This window comes from Dermacentor silvarum, chromosome 3 (assembly GCF_013339745.2).
Source record: "Dermacentor silvarum isolate Dsil-2018 chromosome 3, BIME_Dsil_1.4, whole genome shotgun sequence".
Taxonomy (NCBI): domain Eukaryota; kingdom Metazoa; phylum Arthropoda; class Arachnida; order Ixodida; family Ixodidae; genus Dermacentor; species Dermacentor silvarum.
The window spans coordinates 121,897,392-121,922,714 of NC_051156.1; the positions used below are offsets into that span (position 1 = coordinate 121,897,392).

The window sequence follows — 25,323 nt, forward strand, 5'->3', positions numbered from 1 at the left end:
CACTTTAGCCATAAAACCCCGCATATCATCGTTCTTTTCATATCACGAGTTTTTCGTCTGCCTATTAATAAAGAACAAGAAAAAAGGACAATGACCACATAGAGTTTTGCACTGACGGTTCCAAGACAAATGAACATGTTGGAAACGCAGTCGTATTGCAACACTGGTAAAATTGTCTTAGGTTGCTGCAGTTTGCTTCGGTTTTTACAGCCGAAGTATATGCCCTGCTTATGGTCTTGGAAAAAACAGTAGCAGGTGATTATAAAAAAGCAGTTGTCTATACAGATTCCCTCAGTTCACTTAGTTCCGTCCATAGAAAATCAGAGTGGGAACCTTTTCTCGGCTGCATCCTGAGAATGCTCGGCAATAGTTAAAATCATGGTAAAGTAATTCGTCTCTGTTGGGTTCCAAGCCACGTGGGAATCCCGGGCAATGAAAAGGCGGACAAATGCCCAGCAACGATAGTCCCTGAAAAACTAACACATAAATCTTCCATTCAAAGACTGTGTCCGGGTGGTCCGTGCAGCGATCACCTGAAAATGGCAAAAGCATTGGGGCTGTTAAGTTAACAACAAGCTACAAATAGTAAAGCCCATACTGCAAGAGTGGAAGTCATCATACCACCAGCAATGCTTCATGCAAGTTATTCTATGTCACGTTCGCATCGGACGCACACATCTCACACATAACTTTTTATTGAAAAATGAAGAACATGTGGCTTGTGATCAATGCAAAGAATCTCTAACTGTGAATCAAATTTTAATAACATATCCGGCGTTGGAGGAAAAAAGACAGAAATATTTTATGAACTTTACAAAACACTAACACCACTTCATCCCTCCCTGATCCTAGCCGAAAACGCACTTGTATCTCTGGACGATGATTTTAAGCTTTTAGATGAAATAGGTTTCCTAAACAAACTTTAAAGTAATAATCTTTGTTGCTCCACTACAATATTTAGTGGAGTCTGTATTGGGTTATGGAATAATAACTTTATATGGCACATGCTCAGAATACAAAAGGCAAACGATTAATAAGCTTATGAAACGAATAGTAAATAGTATATCTTATGGAACAGTCTTACACACGGCTTCTGCAGAAGAAAAATACTATAAACTAGGCTTACTCGAAGGTAAGCGAAATGTTTCGGTTTTCAGTGGTTCTGCGACACTATTTTGCAAGTGATTTCAGGGTAGCTGTCCACAAAGAAGTGACACTAAGGAAAACAGAGATATGTTGAGCCAAGAGTTTTCACAAACTATGGTAAAAACATGAGGAAGTATTATGTCCCAACTGTATTTAATAATCCCAGTGACGATTTATGTAATATTGTAAAAAGAACACTGGTGAAAAAGATGGTAGTGCTTAGAAACAATGCAAGAAGGACAATTCTGTGTGGCTTTGGGGTCATGATCCGTTCCATGTTTACTCTTACGTCATTTATCTAGTCTATCACAGCTTGTCAAGTTATACTTGCTTTTCTATTAATCCATTCCTTTCTTTATTTCTATTTCTTTTTTATATCCCGCAAGACCGGATCCTGCTATCTGGTCTTTTGTGTATCATTGAGCCTTGTAACTGCTGATGTATCCACCAGCTGCCAGCTCAGCCGACAAGCACTATGTGCTTAGGCTGACCAACAGATTCACATGTATGAAAAAACGGGCGAATAAAACTGTCTTGTATTGTATTTCATATGTACCTTTATGATGCCCACCATGTTTAAACCTTGTTTGTGCACAATGTAATAAATAAATAAAATAAAATAATACGTATGTGGGAAATTTATGCAAGGCGATGTCGCATATAAAGTCGCATAAGTTACTCCGCCACCCGCCACAGGGTCGCGTCGAAGACACTGAAGCCTGTCCTGGCCCGCTGTGACGAGCTGTCCTGTTCTCGTTCTTTATAATATATGTGGATCTGTTCAGCCAGGTAACAGTCGTGCTCTGGCCTGCTGCCGTAGTTATAGCCGGCGTGGGTGAGCCGCACGATTTCGTCGGTGGACCCATTGTGAATCGCCGGCCACGAACTGCCGTCTACCAGCTTCGGCACAGACCTGCGCAAGTGGCAAAATTCGAAAAGTTGCGCTGCGCGTGTTCGCTTTTCGCCACGTCCGCAAGTAAAGTTTGACATTGCAGGTATACAGTGCTCGGCGATTGAAACGTGATACTCGGACAGCATGGCCACCAGCACTTTCGCGCTCACGCTTATCGCTGGGTGATCGCGGAGGCGGCCGAGTGCAGTTACGATGCATCAAGAAGATTCTCGCTTTCATGTGACACAAAAAATGCATCATCTCAGTGTCACCAGCGCCCATCGGTGGCGCAAAAAGGCGCCTGCCGCCATGTTGTCCGAGTATTGCGTTTCAATCGCTGAGCACTGTTCGTCAATGCGGCAACGAAATGGAACGTAGTGGAAAGCCGTTCGTTGCCATGTAGAGCGCGCAAGCGGCCCCCGCTCCTGCAAATTGAAGGCCCTCATACGGCATGCCGCGCATTCATCACAGTGTAGGTGACCGCGCATGCACCTACCTGGCTTGACAGCTCTATACCAGCAGACGCCGTCAAGCGTCGTATACAAACACCAGACCTGCGTGCTCGTGTGCTCTGCGCAGCAGAGAATTGGCATGGATACTTTTGCCACGCGTTCAGCGTGGCATACCCGTTGCCAGCACATCCACGCTTCAAGCCGCTAGAAAGTGGGGATGTTTACGTCACCGGAATTTTACGTACAATGTGGCTCGCAGCTTGAACATTTTCCCGGAGTTTGTTCTAATCGAATTATTACCAAGGTAAATATACCTGGTAGCGAAGCTTCCATAGAAGCCCATACGTTCAAAACATGGCGGTTCATCTGCGGTTCAGCTGCGGTTTATGGGGCTTAGCGCCATCTGTGTGAGGAGGGAACACTTCCGGCGGAAGGAAAAACAATTTGACGTCATATCCGTTACAAACAGAAGTGACGTCATTTTGTTCTCAAAGGCGCGAAATTTGTTTCCGAAGGCTGGCCATTAGAGCTGTATATTCAAATGCCCCGCCATTCGACTTGATGGGCGTTTCGAGCGTTCAGCGCGGAAAGCGATGCAGGAAAAGTTCAGCCGTACGGGTGTCGAAATCGCATTGCTTCACGTAACATACTTTGTTTGGAGGCCAACGAACGCTTTGGGCGTAGAGTGCTCGTCCTTTCGTCGGACGCCAAGCCCGTCGGCCAGCGCTGTCCCACGAAAACAACTAAACTAAACAACTATCTGGCGGTCGCAAATCACTACTTCTGACTGTGAACAGGTTAAGAAACAATGAAACTACCCACGTCACCAAATTGAGACAAACGTCGACAAGCAAAGCAACACAACATGTGAGGGGGGCGTGAACTTGACGAGCGCGCCTTTCTGTCCACTTCAAGAGCTGCATTGCATTGCAAGTGATAGCGGCGCCAACGTCCGCCGCTATCGGTGGGTGCTCTCACGGTGGGCGCTGAAAAAAGGTATTCAATAGATGCGAAACAGCTTATGGTCGGGGCTATGTCACTCCCTCCCTCCATCCCTCTCTCCACCGGGCGGCGTCCGCCCGCACTGCGCATCCTCCTCCCTCTCCTCTCCTTGTAACACCTCTCCTCTCGGCATTCCTCCTCTCCGCTCCTGGCTCCTGATTGCGCAACGAATGGCAACTCCTGCGGCTCCACGCGCGATAATGCGAAGAAGCTTAGGTTAGAGGCGCGACGTTAGGCGCTGCTACAGTGTACTAGAAGAGTACACTGTAGGCGCTGCATACTCCGCTGGGGGGCGCCACAACGCGCAGAACTGTTGTCGACGCCGTCGGCGTTTTATCCGCGTTCGCACCAAACGCGCGTGGCGTTGGTGACTGTTGCTGGTGCGTCTGGGGGCGGGTCGGAGGTTTTCGACGAGATCAGCCATTACCCGTCGAGAAGCGTCGCAAATCTTACCTACGCAACGCCGCGATGAGTGCCACGGACAGCGCCAGCGTCATCGCCAGTGTCAGCGCCGTGGTCGACCCCATGGCTGCTTCGCATACTACTCAGGGTTCCCCTACGGGACGATGGTGTAATGTTTTTTTGCTAATGATCAAGTAAAATAGAGTTGTTCTTTTTTCGCCATGCGTGCATAAAATTGATTAGGAATTTTATTTTCGTCGAATGAATCTAACTATGTCTCGCATTAATTAAAAAACGCTTTTTCTTTCCGAATGTTTGTTTCCTCCAAACATAGTCGCGCTTCAATCGCTGCTGCCATAACCACCCTTTCTGATGTCGGTGACAATTCGTTCTGAACCGCTTTTTGTCCGAAGCTTCGCGACCATTTAGATCGACATTGTTATTACTGTTATCAAGTGACGTCTCGGAGCGTGCAAAACATTTACCGATAGTTACAGTATCGGAAGTTTCTTCAGCGTTGCCGCCAATCTAATAGCGAAGGAAATGTTTGACGCGTTGCGAATGGCTTTGTATATCCTCTAAAGAAATTATGGGGTATTATGCGCCAGAAACAAGGTAAATATACCGGGTAACGAAGCTTCCATAGAGGCCCATACGTTCAAAACATGGTGGTTCATCGACGGTTTAAGGGCTTAGCGCCATCTGTGTGACGAGGGTGCATTTCCGGCGAAAGAAAAAAAATAATGTGCAGCCATATTAAAAACACAAATGAGGTCATTTTTGTTTTTAAAGGCGCGAAATTTTTTTGGTGGCCTGCCATTGGAGCTTTATATCAAATGACCCGCAATTCCACTCGACGAGCGTTTCGTGCTTTCAGCGCGGAAAGCGATGCAGCAAAAGGTCAAAAGGTGAACCATACGGGTGTCGAAATTGCACGCATGCACAGAACATGCTTTCATAGCAGGCCGACAAAAGCTTTGGGTGTAGAGTGCTGGTTGCATTGTTAGACACAACACCCTTCGACCAGCGACGCCTCCCGAAAACAGCTAAAACAAACAATTGTCTGACGGTCGTAACTCACTACTTTTGACTCAGGATTTTCAGAAACGATGAAACCACCCGCGCTGCAAGAATTTAGACAATCGTTAACAAGCAAAACAGCACAACATGTGAGGGGGTGATACTTCAAAAGGTGAACATTACGAGTGGGCCTTTCTGCACACTTCAAGAGCTGCATTGCATTGAAAGTGATAGCCTGATAGCGGCATCAATGCCCCCTTTTATAGTGGGCGCCGAGAAGTTATTTATTGTTAATGATAGAGTGAATTATGTTGTCGTTTTAAAGACGATTCTTGGGCTACCTAAACGCGAAAAACTTTGTCTTTCACTCGATTCAACCACCCGGCCAAAACCAACCAAGTTACTAGCACTGCTCGCATGGGGTCATACACGTCAACATTATACAGTGCAAAGAAAACCGCAGGCCTATTTGAGGCAAAATATATGTGCATAACCGTGATCCGCAGCGTTCATTTAATGAAGAATACACATTGAACTGGTTTTACGTTAGTAAATGAAAAATCAACGCGTTATAAATGGTGTCAAACGCTTTAGAAATGGTGTCGAAGAGACACTACGTGTTAAAAACAAACCGACTGAAGCCGCTGCTCTGTAGCCGGCTTTAAGCCAACATTAATCAAAGGTCCCAACAGACGGCGCGAGAGCAGGGCGAACGCGGCAAATATGAGTTGAATTCAGCAAAACCTCCATTGCATTCATCATCGTAGGAGTGAGAGCGGAGAAGAGAGGGTGTTACCTTGCCACAACCACGAGCTTACAAAGCGCGTGGTTGTGGGGGACTCCGGAATGATTTTTACCGCCGGCGCTTTTTTTAGCGTGCATATAAATCTTCGTACACGAGCGTCCTAGCATTTCGCCCCGATCGACATGCGGCCGTCTCAACCGAGCTCGAACTCGCGACCTCGAGTTCTGCAACGCAAACGCCATAGCCAGTGCAGCTATCGCGGCGGCTAGTGTTGTATATTTATGCATGAGCAACAGCGAATAATCGTGACTGTGCTGTGAGAGACTAATAAATAGCAGACATACTCGACCCGCAGGCTAAGATGCGACAATTGTGCTAGCCACCATCTCTACAATTTGATTGCTACTTGTCTGTTTCCCCCTGTATTCAGAAATGCGCACTCAACTTGAAGCGATGACTCGGTCAAGTCCGGCGCAAGATTACGCCTCACAGGATCGTGTCAAGAATGATCGTTGCGTTTCCTTCAGCGCATATTTCACGTCAGGCTTTACCTTGTGCTGCAGTTGACCAAATCAAGTCGTGGCTTCAAATTAAGGCTCATTTCTGAATACCGAGGACTCGCACTTCGGGCAGTGTTCTTTCGCCATCATTACAGAGCGTGATGATGATAAACATTCCAGTGAAAAATCAGGCGCTAGTTACCTCGTGTGCCGCAGGTCATAGAGTTTTCTACAATACTTGCTACAGGGAACTGTGGCGCTGCGATCGTTCAGCCCCCATGGGAATGATGGTTAGTACATGGGTATGTCTGATCGTCGTGCTTGGAGCTTCAGACGTTCTTTCGTTTTTGTTCATTACGCTTTATCTGCCTTCATTGGCCTCAATTTCAAAAGCAATCTATACTTTTTTTCTAATGCAGAAGGCAATAAGACTGCGAACAATGCGCAATCACTGCTAATTACAGTGGTTCCGCTCGTCCAATCGTTCGTAGCATATTGGTTCCAATATGTGGCTTCAGTGCTAGAGGCTCCTGTGTTCTAACCATACCGTCGGACAATTTCAATAATGCTCACTGGATCATTTATAACGCTTTCTTGAAAATGATCAGTCTGCAAAGTCATGAAGCCGTTTGTTTAAAGCCAGAGGAACGACGTTTCGGCAAATCCTTGTACTACCCATCAATTCGATGCTGGCTGAAGTGCCCTGCTTGCAGCTTCCGTAGACATCAGCGCCAACGTTCCCATTAGTAAATGAAGGGAAACTATGCCGTGGGTATTGCGGTTCAAATAACAAGGAAATTAGGTCGGCAATATATAGCTAAATTTCCCTAAACTTCATTCACCTGGCGCCCAAGGACCTTGCGCCTTATCCTAACACGTTCGAACCTCATTTTCGTTGCAAATGTATCGCTTGGCAACAGCGTCACACGTTATCTAGTTTCTACCATTGGATCGGTTTTAGAACTTGCTAACACATATAAGCCAAGTTCGTCTGGAGCAGTCTGGTATTTTCAGACATCAGACCTGCGCTTCCGAGTGGCCGTGTGCAAGCAAGATGTCGTATACGCACAGTGCTAGTATCACTGTCACCTATGAGCGCCGACCTGTCGACGCTTTGTCCCGAAAGTGATAGTACTTCTTGAAGTGATCGTCCCTTGGGGTGCTATTTTGCAAACTGTCAAATGGCGTCATGTTGTCAAATTTGCTAATGGCAGCATTTCGAAACAGTCAGCGAGGTCTTCAGGGCTCTCTGACTGGTTCAAATTGTCGGCATTACAAAGTTAGACAATATGGCTGAATTTGACAATGTCAAGAGTAGCACCCCTGGTCTAGGAGGCGCGGCGTCCCAACGACACTGTCTCAAAACGCTAGCTGTCACGAGGGCACAATGCTAGAACGCGCCCCTTACCACCGTACGGTAACGCACGATACCACCACGTGGATTATACCGCTGTGATAGGTTGCACTGTCTTCGAGATCTGCCCAAGAAAGCGGTTGGACACTCGTTACAAGTCGCGGTTAGTTCTTCAAGAAAGGTAAAAACATAAAAAGACGCTAACTAGCTATTCTTTTCATTCAAGCGAATGAATACTACGTACCTTGCATTCAGTGGGCCTAACCTGCCTTCCAACGGTTCGCTCCTATTAGGTGTTCTGCCTAACTATACATTTTTACTTTGGAAAAGTATTCTGTCGCAATTTCTTTTAATACGAAGCATTATTTGCCTCGTTCTTGGTACTCAGTGGTAGGTAGGTAGGTAGGTATGTAGGTAGGTAGGTAGGTAGGTAGCTTGCTAGCTATCTATCTATCTATCTACGTTACTGCCTCGCCTCGTGTTAATAAAGAGAAAATAAGGTGTGATCGAAGATGAAATCGAACTTCTGCGGCGAGCACAGCAGCTCGGTGCTCGAATCATTAGGCTGCGATCACTTGCTGGCAAAACATTTTAACAACGGAGCTGTTGAAGCTTTTCGTTTCCCCGCGTAGCGTTCGCAAAAACTCGCCTAGCGATGACGTCACTGCACAAAGCTGCGCCTCGCTTAACCTTGCGATAGCCAATCGATAGCCAATCAATTGCTTGTCAGTAATCGATCAATAATCAATAAATTCTGGAAAATGCTGGGGATGACTTGGTAGTGCTTAGCCTAGCCCAAATACTCCATTACCTTGCCATAGCCAATCAATAGCTAATTGATCAATAATGAAGAAATTCAAGAAAAATGCTTGGGATGACTTGGTAGTGCTTAGCCTAGCCCAAATACGCGGCCAACACCTTGCGATAGCCAATCGATAAGGTAATCGATAATCGATCAATAACAAATAAATTCCGAAAAAGCACAACCCGTAAGGCCATGACCACTTATATGCCTATCAGCTCCGCTGTTTGTTTAGCCTTGCGCCCCTAGTGCAAGCTACACAAAAATTTTCTCTGTTTATTGCTGGCGATGCATTAGGCCACGATCGCACGGGTACTCCTGTCGTTTCAAAGCAGCCAGCCCTTTATTAGACCCTCGACGCGTGAGCGCCGTGCCACTTTCTCGTCTTCTTTCCTTGTAACAGATTGCCCTTTAAAGAGAACGCACTATCTTCGAGACCGGCCCACTTTCCCCCCTACTTTCCTAGTAGCAGCTTACGCTGCGTAGAAATTGTGCAACGTTGTAGAGACTTCATGATTGCCCTGGTTAATCACGTTTCAACATTTCTTCGGCGAAGTACAAATGCCACGGTTGTTTTAACATACACCACATGAAATAGCCATTGCAAATACGACCGCATAACAGGTCACTGATGACGTCAGAACCGGTGTCTCTCTCTTACGCTCGTCCACTCTACATGTAAACCCAAACATCGCCATGTCGTAAGCTCGCGTCGAACGGCCGCCGTAGAAATCGCGCCGTTGCCGTCATAGGATCGTCTTCAAAGTGGTCGTCGTCGCGCCACTGTCATCGCACGCACGTACGCTCGCGACCCGTACACACGACTGCTCTATTTGGACAAACACCTTGCTCCACCTGGCACCGCTTTGCGGAACCCTAAACAATGCTGGATAGCCTCGTATTTGCAAAATGCTTCGCATGGCATCGATTTTCACCGTGCGTGGCATCTGCGCAATGTTTTTTTTTTTTTTTTTTTTTTTTTTAATGTGCGAGGCACTTTAGGGGCCCGGGCTGTTGGCGTGTAATGTGATCTCTTGTCGTCGTGGCCACGCGCAAAAACAGGGTCACAAGAAGTGCAGAAGTGATCAAAACGAGTTCTAAATAAACTAACACGACTCAGAATAATGTAAAAGACAGGAATAATCAAGCATTATGCGCATTAATTAGCGGAAACTCGCACTTTAGGGGCCCGGGCTGTCGGCGTGTAATGTGATCTCTTGTCGTCGTGGCCACGCGCGAAAACAGGGTCACAAGAAGTGCAGAGGTGATCAAAACGAGTTCTAAATAAACTAACACGACTCAGAATAATGTAAAAGACAGGAATAATCAAGCATTATGCGCATTAATTAGCGGAAACTCGCACTTTAGGGGCCCGGGCTGTCGGCGTGTAATGTGATCTCTTGTCGTCGTGGCCACGCGCGAAAACAGGGTCACAAGAAGTGCAGAAGTGATCAAAACGAGTTCTAAATAAACTAACACGACTCAGAATAATGTAAAAGACAGGAATAATCAAGCATTATGCGCATTAATTAGCGGAAACTCGCACTTTAGGGGCCCGGGCTGTCGGCGTGTAATGTGATCTCTTGTCGTCGAGGTCATGCGCAAAAACAGGGTCACAAGAAGTGCAGAAGTGATCAAAACGAGTTCTAAATAAACTAACACGACTCAGAATAATGTAAAAGATAGGAATAATAAAGCATTAAACGCTTTATTAGCAGAAACTCACATGTTAGGGGCCCGGACTGTCGGCGTGCAATGTGACCTCATGTCTTGGGCACGCGCAAGAACAGGGTCAAAACAAGTGCGGAATTGATCAAAACCAGTGCAGAATAAACTAACACGATTCAGAATATTGTAAAAGATAGGAATAATGGAAGCATTAAGCGCATTAATTAGCGGAAACTCGCACTTTAGGGGCCGGGACTGCCGGCGTGTAATGTCATCTTATGTCGTCGTGTTCACGCGCAAAGCAAGTTCTCAAAACAGTGCCAAAACAACTGCATAATTGATCAAAGCCGGTTCAAAATAAACTAGCATGATTCAGAATAATTTAAAGGATAGGAATAATCAAGCATTAAGCGCATTAATGAACAGAAACTCGTGAAAATCGTTTCCTAAACGCCAGTCTGGTACCCGCGCAGCGCAAGAGAGGGCGCCACCACCCCACAAGCGGGAACCGTAGGTAACGTGCAACTCCCAGAAGCGCTTGGGTTTAAAGTGGAAGGAAACATCAACAGATCAGCCGTAGAGATCAGCAAGAGACGATTAGAGCACTGGTGGAAAAAAGTAGAGAAAAGATGGATACGACCTGATCTCTTAAAATCATAGTTAGTGGTACAAGGTAAATTTTTGAAAAAGAATAATGAGAGGTATACAAAAATGCTAGATAAAGTACATGTATAGTATACCTGAATAAATCAAGCAGGCTAGGTCACTTTTTTTCGCCGCGCCGTTTCAAAGGGGATGCCAATAAATCAACATCATCATCGGTCGATTCCATCTCACTCCATCGCTACTCCAGCTCCCGATCAGCGCGCGCCATGTGACAAGAGGGAAGGAACAGGGCTTTAGAAGCAGTTGGCGCGCTCCGGAACTTCCTTTATTCTATGGACGCCGAGCTGCAAGCGCACATCGAGCGACAACGCTGGCGCATCACTGCTTCGCACTTCCCCAGGTTTCACGTTAGTGGAGCTGCATTAGCGCTGCAGTTATTTATTAATGCGTCTTCATTAGAAATCTGAAAATGGAGAAAAAGTATATAAAGAAAAAGTCTTCTCCGTGCCACCGTCAGTAGGACTTCGCTCCTCGAAAAGGCAGGACGTGTGACAAGTGAGCCCCTGAAAAACACTTTGCAATCTATTGCACGCGGTTCGAATGATGAATCCGGTACCTCAAACAGGTGCGACGGTAATGCTAATGCATGTTCCATGCATTTACCTCCACATCGCCACTCAATTTTTAAATCCTTGGTGGTTAGAAACGTACAGGACCAGCGCTGAGTCCAGCGTTCACCCTGCAGTTGTCCTGTTCACTCTTTCAATACGAAGTCATTCTTAACGAGTTACCACCACTTTCCCCTATCGGGTATGTTTGTAGCGTGTTTCGTGGCATGAGATGTGCCCTGGTGACCACTGGTCGCCGTGATGTACCATATGTATGTATGTATATATATATGAAAATCAGAAGCACAACTTCGCGGTTATCTTAGGTTTATTATTTTCCCAACAGTTTCGGTCGGTGGACCGACCTTTTTCAAGGGATACAGGAAAATCTTGCAACAGTCTTTTTATATCTTCAGGTAGAGAAAGAAGGCGCCAAAAAAAGGTGAGAGAGGAGAGATAGAGAGATATATAACAAAGTTGAGCATGCCAAAAAAAAGGAGGGAGAGTTAAAGGAAAGACCCCAAGGCCTGGTCGTGCCAGACAAAGCAGAGGGCAAGGTCGCTGTTAAGCGTGTTTCACATGCACAATTGACGGACACGCCTGTCATGTTAAGTTGAACATGCAAAAAAAAAGAAAAAGAGAGAGAGAGAGAGTTAAAGGAAAGACACCAAGACCTGGTCGTGCCAGACGAAGCAAAGGGCAAGGTCGCTGTTAAGCTGTTAAGCGTCTTACACATGCACAATTGATGGACACGCCTGTCATGTTAAGTTGAGCATGAAAAAAAAGGGAGAGTTAAAGGAAAGGCACCAAGACCTGGTCGTGCCGGACAAAGTAAAGGGCAAAAGACGAGAAACACAAAAGAAGAAGAAATAACCTGCAAATATAGTAACAGCGTGGCGAAATCAGCATGAAATTGAAAAGCAAGGGCAAAACACGAGAAACACGAAAGAAGAAGTAGCCTGCAAATATGACAGTAACAGCGTGGCGAAATCAGCATGAAATTGAAATTGAAAAGCAAGGGCAAAACACGAGAAACACGAAAGAAGAAGAAATAATCTGCAAATCTAATAGTAACAGCGTGGCAAAATAAGCATGAAATTAAAAAGCAAGGCACAATAATGTGGGTGGTTCGGTCCGCTCCCCCACTGGGGTAGTGGGCATTCTTTCGACATCACACACGTGTTCGGCTTGCCTATGCGGGGATTGAGTTATGATTTTAGCTAATTTAACTTATGGAGAAAGAAACGAGAGGTTTCCCATGTGTTCATTTATGCCGTGCGTGATTGTTCTAAATTTGTGGATAAAATATGACTCTCTTTGTTCCCGTTCACGAGAAGAGCGGAAGCCTGACTGGAGAAGAGTGACACGTATTTTATCAAATGAATGCTCAGGCAGACTGATATGTTTTGAGAATGGGAGATGTGGCAGTGCGCGGGTGTGAGCAGTGTGGTTATTTAGACGGAGTCTGAACGCGGTTCCAGTCTGGCCTATATACTGTTGGTCGCAGACTTCACAATGGAGCATGTAGATCACATTGCTGCTGTCACAATTTAGAGGTTCCTTAATTTTGAATGCGAAATCAGAGGAAGTAGCCTTAGCAAGACAGGTTGAAGTCATGTGCTTACAGAGCTTGCAGCGGGGTTTACCACAAGGTCTGCAGCCTGATTCTTTGTTTTGAACCGTGGTTGTCCTAGCTCTGACAAGGATATCCCTTAGATTTCTTCCCCGGCGATAGACAACTCGGGGTGGCTCTGTGAAAATTGAAGACAATCGTGTGCTCTGCTGAATGATATTAAAGTGTTTGGCTAGGATGTTGTTCACGTGCGGTAATGTAGATGAGTAGGTGAGGATAAGGTTGGTTTGGTTTTTCGGATGGCGGGGCTTTGAGCCCGTCAAAATTTCATTTCTGTCAGAAATGAAAGACAGAAATGAAATTTTGAAATTTTGACGGGCTCAAAGCCCCGCCATCCGAAAAACCAAACCAACCTTATCCTAACCTACTCATCTACATTACCGCACGTGAACAACATCCTAGACAAACACTTTAATATCATTCAGCAGAGCACACGGTTGTCTTCAATTTTCACAGAGCCACCCCAAGTTGTCTATCCCCGGGGAAGAAATCTAAGAGATATCCTCGTCAGAGCTAGGACAACCACGGTTCAAAACATAGAATCAGGCTGCAGACCTTGTGGTAAACCCCACTGCAAGGTCTGTAAGCACATGACTTCAACCTGTCTTGCTAAGGCTACTTCTTCTTCTTTCGTGTTTCTCGTGTTTTGCCCTTGCTTTTCAATTTCATGCTGATTTCGCCACGCTGTTACTATATTTGCAGGTTATTTCTTCTTCTTTCGTGCTTCTCGTCTTTTGCCCTTTACTTTGTCCGGCACGACCAGGTCTTGGTGTCTTTCCTTTAACCCTCTCTCTCTCTCTCTTTTGCATGTTCAACTTAACATGACAGACGTGTCCGTCAATTGTGCATGTGAAACACGTTTAACAGCGACCTTGCCCTCTGCTTTGTCTGGCACGACCAGGTCTTGGGGTCTTTCCTTTAACTCTCCCTCCCCTTTTTTTGGCATGTTCAACTTTGTTATATATCTCTCTATCTCTCCTTTCTCACCTTTTTTTGGCGCCTTCTTTCTCTACCTGAAGATATAAAAAGACTGTTGCAAGATTTTCCTGTATCCCTTGAAAAAGGTCGGTCCACCGACCGAAACTGTTGGGAAAGTAATAAACCTAAGATAACCGCGAAGTTGTGCTTCTGATTTTCCTAAATACGCTTGGCCCATTGAAAAATCCAGTTACTACTATATATATATATATATATATATATATATATATATATACATATATATTGTTACGGTGAGATGCGTGTGTTAATGGAAATGATGGATGCGAGAGGCCTAGGGACCGATGATGTCACAGTCCGAACAAACGTCGTCTTCCTTCACTTTCAAGCGTCCTCCCGTATCGTAGTAATTCCCCCCTTTGCAGACGATGCCCGCCGGGCGAGTCAGTTGGAGTTCCGGTGGTGGAAACGTTTACGACGGGCGACATGGACGACGTTGGTCTTGCTTGAGCGGCGGCCAGTTGACAAGAGTCTACAAATCACGTACGTGACATCACTGAGATGTGCCATTACGACAAAGGGGCCGGTGTAACAGGCCAAGAACTTTTGGTATAGGCCGCGCTCCCGAAGTGGTGTCCATAGCCACACCAAATCGCCTTTCTCGTACGATACGTGCTGATGGCGCTCGTCATAACGGGTTTTAGAGCGTTCTTGGGAGGCAAAAGTACGAAGGCGGGCGATGCGCCGGGCCTCTTCTGCGCGGCAAAGTGTTTCGGCCAGAGAAGTTTCGGCGGTTTCGGAGAACGGAAGGATAGAATCGAGAGCTGTACGCGGTTGGCGGGCGTATAGGAGATAAAATGGGCTGTATCCGGTGGTCTCGTGTTTTGCGGTATTGTAGGCGAAAGTTATGAAAGGCAACACAGTGTCCCAAGTTTTGTGAGCGGAATCAACATACATCGCAAGCATGTTGAGAGTTCTGTTGGTCCGTTCAGTTAAACCGTTAGTCTGTGGGTGGTACGAGTTGGCGTGACGAAAATGAGACGTAGAAAGCCGGAGAAGCTCTTCAACCACATCGGCAACAAATTGCCGGCCACGATCACTGATAATAACACGAGGGGATCCATGGCGTAAAATGACGAATGAGAGCATGAAGTGTGAAACTTCAGCGGCCGTTGCTGCACGAATCGCCGCACTTTCTGCATAACGTGTCAGGTGATCGACGCATACTATAATCCACCGGTTGCCTGTCGTTGATCGCGGCAGAGGGCTGAGCAGGTTAACACCAACTACCTCAAACGGTGAAGCAGGGGGCGTGATGGGAATGAAGAAGTCCGGGAGGGCCGCTAGTTGGGCGCTTGTAGCGTTGACACAGTTCACAGCTCGCAACGTACGCTGCTACGCTTTGGCGCATCTTTGGCCAGAAGAAACGTTCTTGTGTGCGCTGAAACGTCCTGGAAAGTCCCATATGTCCAGATGTAGAGTCATCGTGCATTACTTGGAGCACATCACGTCGCAAGCTTGTCGGTACGATTAGAAGCAAACGGGCACCCTTGCCAGAATAATTTTGCTTGTAAAGAATGCCATCCTTTACAACGTAACGGCGTTGACCATTCGCTTCGGACATAGAGGAGCCAGACTGGTGTCGCTGCGTTGCTCCGTGCGAAAGGTGGTAAGGTCAGGAAATAGAGGGTCAACAACTGCTAGGTATTCATCGAAATTGTCTGCGTCACACTCCGTCGTCGAAAGGGGAAGCCTTGATAAACAATCAGCGTCAGCGTGACGACGACCGCTCTTGTAACACACTTCAAAGTCATATTATTGTAATCGTATGGCCCAACGAGCGAGACGGCCGGATGGGTCGCGTAGTCCGATGAGCCAACATAACGAGTGATGGTCGGTGACAATTGAGAATCGGCGTTGGTAGATATACGGGCGAAACTTGTGGACAGCGAAGACGACCGCGAGACATTCTTGCTCCGTCACCGTATACTTGCGCTCAGGTTTACTTAAACAACGACTGGCATAGGCAACCACATGTTCTATGGTGTCATGCCGTTGAACCAAGACGGCCCCGAGGCCTATACCACTGGCGTCGGTGTGAAGTTCGGTTGCAGCAGATGGGTCATAGTGACGAAGTAAGGGCCCTGAAGTCAGTACAAATTTGAGCTGCTTAAACGATGACTCGCATTCTGCTGACCACTGAAAAGGCACGTCCTTGCTGAGTAGACATGTCAGGGGGTAAGCCAGGTCGGAAAATTTAGGCACGAAGCGATGGAAGTACGAGCACAAGCCCAAGAAACTTCGCAACTCTCGTAGTGACTGCGGTTGTTTGAAGCTGCTAACTGCAGCGACCTTTTGAGGGTCAGGCCGAACGCCATGCTTGTCGACAAGATGACCAAGAACCAGAGTCTCACGGTTGCCGAAGTGACACTTAGAATTCAAGGTGAGCGAAGCTCTCTCAAGAGATGTAAGAACGATGTCAAGACGGCGATTGTGCTCATCAAGTGTACGGCCAAAAATTACAACGTCATCAAGATAACATAAGAATAGTATCCATGAAGCGCTCAAACGTGGCTGGGCCGTTACACAAGCCAAACGGCATTACATTGAATTCAAACAGACCATCTGGGGTTACAAAGGCCGTTTTCTCCTTGTCATCCGAATGCATGGGAATTTGCCAATAACCGGACCTTAGATCCACGGAGGAGAAGTACGAGGCAGAATGCAAGCAGTCAATTACGTATCAATCCTGGGAAGCGGGTATACATACTTTTTGGTGGTAGAGTAGAGACGTCGGTAATCTACACATAATCTCCAAGAACCGTCTTTCTTCCTTACAAGGATCACAGGTGCAGCCCAAGGGCTGCATGACTCCTGAATGATCTTCTTCTTGAGCATTTCTTCCACCTATTAAGCAATGATTTTGCGCTCTGCAGGTGATACACGGTACGGTTTGTGCCGGATAGGATGAGCGGATCCCGTGTCAATCACGTGACGAGTACGTGACTCTGACACCCAAAATTGTTCCTCGCTATGCGCAAAATCAAAGACTGCGGCATGCTTGGCCAGTACGTGGACCAAGGCTCGGCGTTTCTCTGACGGCAACGACTTGTGGACCATACCCAGAAACTTGTCCTCTGTAGGGTGAGTGACAGCCACGTGGTCTACTGTTTCGTTGCTTAAAGCTGCAATACAACTGCTCGCATTTTGTTCGAAGAGGGCAAGCCGCATTCTACTGGGTAGCACGACAGGCTCACTAGAACAATTCAGCACCCATAATGAGGATCGCCCATCGGTAGTATAAATTGCGCAACGCGGCACTGAGCACATTTTTCTTGACGCAGTTGAGGGGGACCGGCTCCACAAGGACATCAAACGTTCCAGCGTCTACAGCAGAGGTATCAACGGGCACTCTCTTCATCGACTGGGGCGGCAAGGAAATATCGTCAGTGACGGCGAGGGTACCATGACAGCGCGGAGACCCCTCAGTAAAAGCGGAGAACAAAATTTCACCAGCGCCGCACTCTACAGTGGCGCCGCACTCTAGTAGAAAATCGATCCCCAAGATTACGTCGTACGTGGAGCTAGTCAGAACAGCAAATTCCACCTTGAACACTCTGTGGCCTAAAGGTAGACTCGCAACACACATCCCGACAGGGTACAGCGACTCCCCACTCACTGCACGGAATGTGGCACAGTTGTCTCAGCAAAACATCACTTTGGGTCCTAGCCGTGATTTAAAATTTAAACTCATAACCGAAACAGCTGCTCCAGTGTCTATAAAAGCCATCGTCGGAAGTCCGTCTACGAGGACGTGAACCTTGTTCTGTATCATCGAAACTGCTGGAGGCATGCGTGTGTGTTGTGACAAATGTTCGGCGACCTCACCTCCATCGGCCGCACCACCTAGTTTCCCGGCGGTGGGGAAGTGACACGGCGACCAGGCGATAGAGAACGGCGCCGGCGTGCAGTTGGGGGCGTCAAGCTTCGTACGGAGGCGGGCGAGTCGCTGCGGGTGTTCTGTCGGTAGTTGTTGCCCATGAACGTGTCACCACGGGAGTTCTACTGGAAACTGTTTCCGAAGTACGTGTCCCGTGTCCAGCGAGCACTACCGCGCCGATTGTTCCGTCGAGGAGACGCCGGCGGATTCTCGTAAAACCGTGGTTGTCCGCGACGGCGCTCAGGGCAGAATCGAGCCACGTGTCCACGGACACCGCACTAGAATGCACACAGGTGCCTCACGCACATCACGCACCCTTCCACTAGGCTCCGTGTATTCGTGATGATCGTCCCACGACGACGCCATGGTATGTGGTTGGTTGAAGGCGTTCTGCGGGCCATCGCGACGATGTAAGTCGTAGGTTGGTCGTTCCGGTGCTCGTGATCGTGGCGCATCGTCATACCCCGTGGCATGAACGGACGCACACGTTGCCTCGTAAGGCAAATAGGCATCGCTGACACGTGCTCTTGTCGCAGCGACAGCTTCACGTCGATCACGTTCTTCGCGTACGATTTGTCGTATCGTTGACGCGAGATCGCAGGGTGGTATAGGACCAACGTCAGCACTCGCAACGGTGGTGACGTTGGCGAGTCTACCAAACTTAGGTGTAATGCGCCTAGCCTTCAGAGTCTCAAACGTGCGACAATGTTTGATCACGTCGGCTACAGACTCCAAGGTGTCCTTTCCTATGAGGAAGTTGTAGACGTCCTTGGCAATCCCTTTCAGAAGATGTCCGACCTTGTCTTCTTCTTTCATGCGAGGGTCTACAGACTTGCACAGTTTCAAGATTTCTTTAATGTAAATTGTGCAAGTCTCGCCTGGCACTTGAGCACGCTGCATAAAAGTCTGCTCAGAGCGCTTCTTCTTCAAAGATGGGTCCCCAAAGCAGCTCTTTACTTCATCCACGAAGTCTTCCCATGTGGCTAGAGTTTCTTCGTGGTTTTCAAACCACACGAGCGCCGTGCCTTCTAGAAACAATGGCACGTTGGTCAGCCGGGTGTCCGAATTCCAACGGTTGTATCGACTTACCCGACTGTAGTGGTTCAGCCACTCTTCAACGTCTTCTCCGACCTTTCCGGCGAAGGTCCGTGGCGCCATGTGATGTTGCCACGTTGCGCCAGACGAAGTCAGCGCGTTATCACCGTTAGGAACCTTGTCCATTGGAAGCGGTGGTAGTGCGGCCAGGCGGCGGCTTCGGCGTAATTTCAGATGTTGCGCTTCCTTGGTCGTTCGTCCTGGACTCCTCTTCGTTACCCAGCACCTCCACCAATACTGTTACGGTGAGATGCGTTTATGAATGGAAATGATGGATGCGAGAGACCTAGGGACCGATGATGTCACAGTCCGAACTCACGTCGTCTTCCTTCACTTTCAAGCGTCCTCCCGTATCGTAGCAATATATATATATATATATATATATATATATATGTGTGTGTTACTGTTACGGGATGAAAATGCGCGGGACAATATGTGTACAAGATCGGCAGATGACAGGCATACAAGATGAAGTCCGTGCGCACGACTATCGGCGATCTTCGTCTTCGTCAGTCCTGTCATCATTGTTCGCTACTGCAGCGCCTCGTAGCATAACGCCCGGCGGCGAAGGCGCTTTCCTGGCACTTGGTAGGTTCGAGTGATATCGCTTCAGTCGAGCGACGTGAATGATATCAGAGGAGGATCGCGGTGTGGAGGTATCGAGACGTATCTCGTAGGTCACGTCTGTCACTTAACGCAAGACACGGTACGGACTTGAATAGGGCGAAATCAGCTTCTCAGAAAGACCAAGTCGCCGTGCTGGTTTTCAAAGAAGCACGATGTCACCACGGTTGAAGTGGGCATCGCTGTGACGAGCGTCATATATGCGTCGTTGCTTTTCCTGGGAAGTGGTCAGACGCAGGCGTGCGATCTCACGTGCCTCTGCAGCTCTAGATATCCCATCACGCTCATATTGTGACGTATCGAGAATGGCTGGGAGGGTCGTGTCAAACGGTAGTAAAGGGTCTCGTCCATCCAAGAGAAAAAACGTAGAGGAACCAGCATAATCATGGCGGTACGTATTGTGGGCGAATGTGATGAACGGCAGAGCGGCATCCCAGTCACGGTGGTCGGTAGAGACGTACATACCGAGCATTTCTGTGATAGTTATATTGAGCTGCGCTGTGAGGCCGTTGGTCTGAGGATGATACGCCGTTGTAAACTTGTGCTTTTTAGCGCAGGTGTGCAAGATGTCCTGGACAACCTGTGAGAGAAAGTAGCGGCCCCGGTCGGTAAGGATTTGTCGGGGAATGCCGTGGTGCAGCTTCCAAAAGGAAGTCAGCAACGTCGGTTGCACAACTGGTAGGGCGAGCCCGCGTGATCGCGTACCGGGTGGTGTAGTAAGCAGCAATTGCTATCCACTTGTTCCCACTAATCGATAAATGAAAAGGGCCAAGGAGATCAAGACCAACCGGAAAGAATGGCTCAGATGATATTTCAATGGGCTCAAGACAGCCAGCTGGTAGGGCTGGTGGTTCTTTGAGGTGCTGAGATGATTTACAGGAGGACAAACGACAAGCGGAACGGTAAATACTGGGTCAAAAGAAACGACGCCGAACACGGTCATATGTCTTTGACATACCCAGATGACTAGCGGTGGGAACATCATGCAACCGCGCGAGTGTAGTCTCACGCATATGCTTGGGAACGACCAGCAGCAGTTCAGGGCCATCAGGGTGCATGTTCTAATGGTACAATATGCCATCTTGCAGCACAAACGTACGCAAAGGGGGGGAACTTGTAAGGTCCGTCAGGCTGAGAATGATGTCTCTCAGGTAAGGGTCACGTCGTTGCTCATCGGCGATGGCGCCAAATGCGGTAAGCGCGAGGACGCAAGTTGACTCGCCAGTCTCAGGAAGGTCTGGTGGGCCTACTGGATGACGTGACAAGCAATCAGCGTCCTCATGGAGTCGGCCTGTCGTATACGCCACTTTGTAAGAGTACTCTTGGAGCCGTAGAGCCCACCGACCAAGACGTCCAGCTGGATCTCTTAAAGACGAAAGCCAGCATAGGGCGCGGTGATCGGTGGCAACCGTGAAAGGCCGTCCATACAGGCAGGGGCGAAATTTACCTACTGCCCAAACGAGAGCGAGGCATTCACGTTCGGTGATCGAGTAAATTGCGTTCGGCTGGTGACAGAAGACGGTCAGCATACGCAATGATTTGACTTGCAGCACAAACAAGCAAAGGGACAGCAAATAAAATTTCAGTTGTAAGTCAGCGCTTGTCTTTCGTCATTTTTGCTGTCCCTTTGTTCATGTTTGCGCTGTAAGTCAAGTTTGCAATGGAATACCCAACAGCCCCTTCCCAAACCCTGCTTCAGTACGCAATGACACGGTCGCAACCGTGCTGTCGTTGTGTCAAAACAGCGCCCATACCGTGGCCGCTGGCGTCGGTGTGAACTTCCGTTGGAGCGGACACGTCCAAGTGGCCGAGAATCTGTGGCGAAATGAGTCGCGTCGTCAGCTGAGTGAATGCACTAGCTTGTTTGGGACTCCAGGCAAAAGTCACGTCTTTCCTAAGAAGTTTTGTCAGAGGGCGTGCGATATATATGTCAGCATAATATCGCACAAATCTGCAGAAGTTGGAGCAGACGCCTACAAAGCTTCGAACGTCGTTTGCGCATGTCGGCACAGGGAAATCCTTGACTGCGCGAACTTTCTCCGGATCGGGAAGAACATTCCGGTTGTCGATACAGAAGCGCCAACTGTTGTCCTTCTTTCTAGTGAGCACGACAGCAGATGCCCAGGGGTTCGAAGAAGGTTCGATGACATAACAGGGCAAGTATTTTGTCAACTTTATAACTTGGCGCTCAGTCGAGGAGACACGATAGGGACATCGGTGTGAATCCGATGCTTTATAACTCTTGTTTGGCCAAGTGGTCGGTCATTGAGATAAAAAAATCTCGTGGTACATGAGCGAGCAACGAAGCGCGTCCACGTGTTCGGCCAGAAGGTCAGTGGCGATCATCTTCGTTATGTTATCTAACAGCGTGGGCTGCCAATCAATAACGGCAGGAGGCGGTGCAGGGTCAATTAAGAAGGAAACATGAAAAGTCGTAGACTGGAGCTAGGGTTGCAAGAGAGATACCCTGTGGTATCACTTGAGGGCATAGTGCAAAATTCGCAATTGGGAGACATGCGGCATTTCCCTTTATACTGATGACTGAGTGCGGGAACATGACATTCTGCGAATAGAGGACAGTAGCGTTGGGGGATCAGGTAAGACGTAGATGTACGTCACGGCTAGATCTGGTAGGCGAATGTAATCGGGGGAACATAGCCGACTCAGTGCAGGACCGGAAGGCTCAATGGCATGAGGTAAGGTAAGCTGGACAACACCTGCAGAGCAGTCTATAAGAGTCGAATGTGCTGATAGAAAATATTCCTAGGAGATTACTTTAGAACAGCTGGCTAACACTCCCAGGCTTAGTTGTGATAGTAAAAACATAAATACCTCAGAAAGTGGATGGGAAAACGGCGCTGTTGTAGCTCAATTGGGAAGAGCACCGCACGCATACTGCGAAGGACGTGGGATCGTTCGCCACCTGCAGCAAGTTGTTTTTCATCCACTGTCATTTGCATTAATATATTATTTAGTTAATTCAATTAGTAAGCCCACGTAATTTGCCGTATATTGTCCTTGGTGTCTTTGTTGGCTTCTTATGATTAAGAAAAATTGGGCACCTCCGTTTCCTTTCTTCTCGTTCATCACATAACATGGGTCTCGAATCCGGCAACATTGATACCTTAAGGTAGCATGTGTGGGTTTATTGTTATTCACCCCAAAAAGATCACGTACTCGTCACGCCTGCGGCAGAAAGGATGTTCCACATCCACCGCCAAGATTTGCGACTTGTGGGGATGGCTAACGCTCCCAGGGTTACTTATAGTAGTAAAACATAAATACCCCACGAAGTGGATGGGAAAACGGCGCCGCAGTAGCTTAATTGGTAAGAGCATCGCACGAGTAATGCGAAGACGTGGGTTCATGTCCCACCTGCGACCAGTTGTTTTTTCATCCATTTTAATTTCCATTATCATTTCGTTAATTCAACTAATGAGCACAAGTAATTTCCCTCATGCTGCCCTTGGTGTGTTTGTTTGTTGGCTTCTTATATATACAGGGTGTCCCAGCTAACACGCAGCACGATTTAAAAAAAGAGGAACGGCGTTACGCGAAGCAAACCTAGTGCGTATTTCTAGTACAGTGAAGTAGCCGCCAGTAATTTTTCGTTACTGAGATTTAACTAGGTAATTTTAATTATCTAATTCGGGATGTACTGTCCTAATTATCAAAGTGTCAATGAGAAAATTGCAGAGGAACGTGAAAAACTCGCGATACAGCTTTCTGTTGCTCAATACGTGCTACATAAGTGTTTTTCCGAGTGTGAAAGAAGCCCGATAGATAGGCAGCACCTATCATTTATGCTCGTTATACACTTGTCATACTATGCCAACTTTGGTACCTACGAAGTTAACGAAACGACCATGAGAGCACCAAGACGTAGGCGGCTGTTTCATGACCTACATGACACACATGTCTTGATATTCATGTCATGGCCTATCATTTATGTTCTTCATACGCTCTTGTCATACTCTGCCAATTTTGGTACCTACCAAGTTCCAGAAACTACCATGAGAGCACCGAGACGTAGGCGGCAAGATAGATAGATAGATAGATAGATAGATAGATAGATAGATAGATACTGTCAAAGTGGCAAATGTTCGCCAAGGAATGCTTCGCATATAAAACATTTCGCAGGAGTATTTATTATTTATTGTTGGGCTAGTTGGTCGAACGGTCAAAAGGGGAGCAAATTTATGCGCATACATGGAGACGCACAGACGATACGAGCGGTCTGTGTCATCGTGGCGCTCGTCTTGTCTGTGCTTTATGGGTGTGTCAGTGTGCGTCCCTGTTGTCATAAAATGTTTTCCGGCAAGTTAACCATTGGTGCACTTCCGTGAAATTGTCGTCTATCCAGAACTACCAATACTCCGCCCATCTCTTCTTTGCGTGTGAAATATTGTTCTGTGAATAATAACAAGTGTCTTACCCGTTATTTGCGAAATTGGAGAGTGTGCGAATCATGCGAAGCGTTGTGGCTCTTTCCTCATCCGTGGCAAGCTCAGGGTAGAGAAAGGTTACTGTGCCGAATAGTACAAGCACGTCTTCGCCGTGGCTTGCGCTGTCGCCATCGAACAAGGAATAAGATGGCTTCGGCTCGTAGATGTGGTAATAGGCGGTCGCGCCGCCTTTCGCCAGCTCATCTGCGAAACTCTTCGTCGGACAACGCAAGAGCATGTCGCCTATAAGATCGACCCAACCTTTATAGTCCGGGTCGTCGACGTCATAGTGATGCTTTCTCAGGAAGTTGAGCATGATGTCAAGATCCGACTCGTTCACGCCACTGAAGCCCATCTTGAGCAACGCCCTCATGGTTTCTTTGGGATCCGTCTGCTTTTTGCCCCAAAACTGCGGCAAAAGGTTCTGGAAGAGCGACATGGCCTCGTTCAGAGTACTGCTCATCATAACTTCGAGATTGCTAATGTCGCGTTTCCCAATTTTTATGGCGTCGGCGGGAAGCAGGGGTCCCTCTCGGCTCGGCCTGAGTTGCATCTGCACTTCCTCGGAGGCTTCGAAGAGTGCCGAGGCGCTTTGCTCCGCAAGACAGCGCAACACAATGGTCGCATTCTCCGACTGGCACTTAGCGGCGTCTGCAATCGCTTTGAAAGCGGCACGTGCCTCGCTGCCCGCCTCAGTGACCAGCAGAGTGTCCATGATGCCACTCATGAGGTAAACCCTACGGAAGGTGAACGGCGATCCGAGCGGACTGGCCATCAGGAGCGTCAGCGATATGGCGCCTCTTCTGTCGCCCGCCACCAGGATGTTGTCGCGGTCTCCGCCGAAGCGACCGATGTTGTCGCGAACCCACCGTAGCGCCAGAATTTGATCGTGCAGACCCATGTTTCCCCGCACGTCGTGACCCGTGCTCGAGTTGAGGAAGCCGAAGAGCGAGACGCGGTAGTTGGGCACCGCGACCACCAAGTTTCCCAGACCGGACAGGAAGCGGCCGTCGTAGAAGTCGTAGATGTTCCCGCCGCTCTCGAACGCGCCTCCGTACAGCCAGAAAAGGACGGCGCGCTGCTTTTCAGGATTCGCGCAAGTACCCGGTACCCATACATTTATGTGCAAGCATTCCTCAGTCGTATTGGAGGAGTCTATGATGTGGTTCTTTTTTGGCGTGTGCATGTCCTCCTGCTTGCAAGGTGGTCTCTTGTATGTGGCGTCTAAAACCCCGGTGCGTGGTTTCGCGCACTTGGGCGCCATAAACCGGTTCCGGCCGATGGGAGGTTCCGCGAAGGGGATACCGTAGAAGGCGATGATGCTGTAGACGGTGCCTGTGATGTTGTACTGAACGACTCTGCCTCGGACTTTTCCTGCTGAAGTCCATACGACCAGGCATTCCAGCGATGCCAGAGCAGAGCGCACAGGGTTCTTGAGTTGTAGGATGACCAT

At 48.0% G+C, this 25,323-nt stretch overlaps 1 protein-coding gene and 1 non-coding gene across 2 annotated transcripts; one reads left to right on the forward strand and one right to left on the reverse strand.

Annotated features, from left to right (window-relative positions):
* Nucleotides 1-1,821: 1,821 nt before the first annotated feature.
* LOC119444732 (acetylcholinesterase-1) lies at nucleotides 1,822-25,323 on the reverse strand. Its single transcript, XM_037709084.2, has 2 exons — nucleotides 23,861-25,323; nucleotides 1,822-2,059 (listed from the first exon to the last, which is right to left on the reverse strand). Exons 1-2 carry the CDS (start codon nucleotides 25,321-25,323, stop codon nucleotides 1,822-1,824), a joined length of 1,701 nt encoding a protein of 566 aa, XP_037565012.2.
* On the forward strand, nucleotides 22,736-22,808 carry Trnat-agu (transfer RNA threonine (anticodon AGU)). The gene has a single exon. It is a non-coding gene; the product is annotated as a tRNA-Thr (tRNA).

What these genes read in the sequence shown, in the direction of transcription:
- LOC119444732 (XM_037709084.2), bottom strand. Translation starts at nt 25,323, where the DNA reads ATGGTCATCCTACAACTCAAGAACCCTGTGCGCTCTGCTCTGGCATCG. An exon ending in TCCAATTTCGCAAATAACGG is followed by an intron (nt 2,060 to 23,860) that starts GTAAGACACTTG and finishes CCACTTGCGCAG; the next exon opens with GTCTGTGCCGAAGCTGGTAG.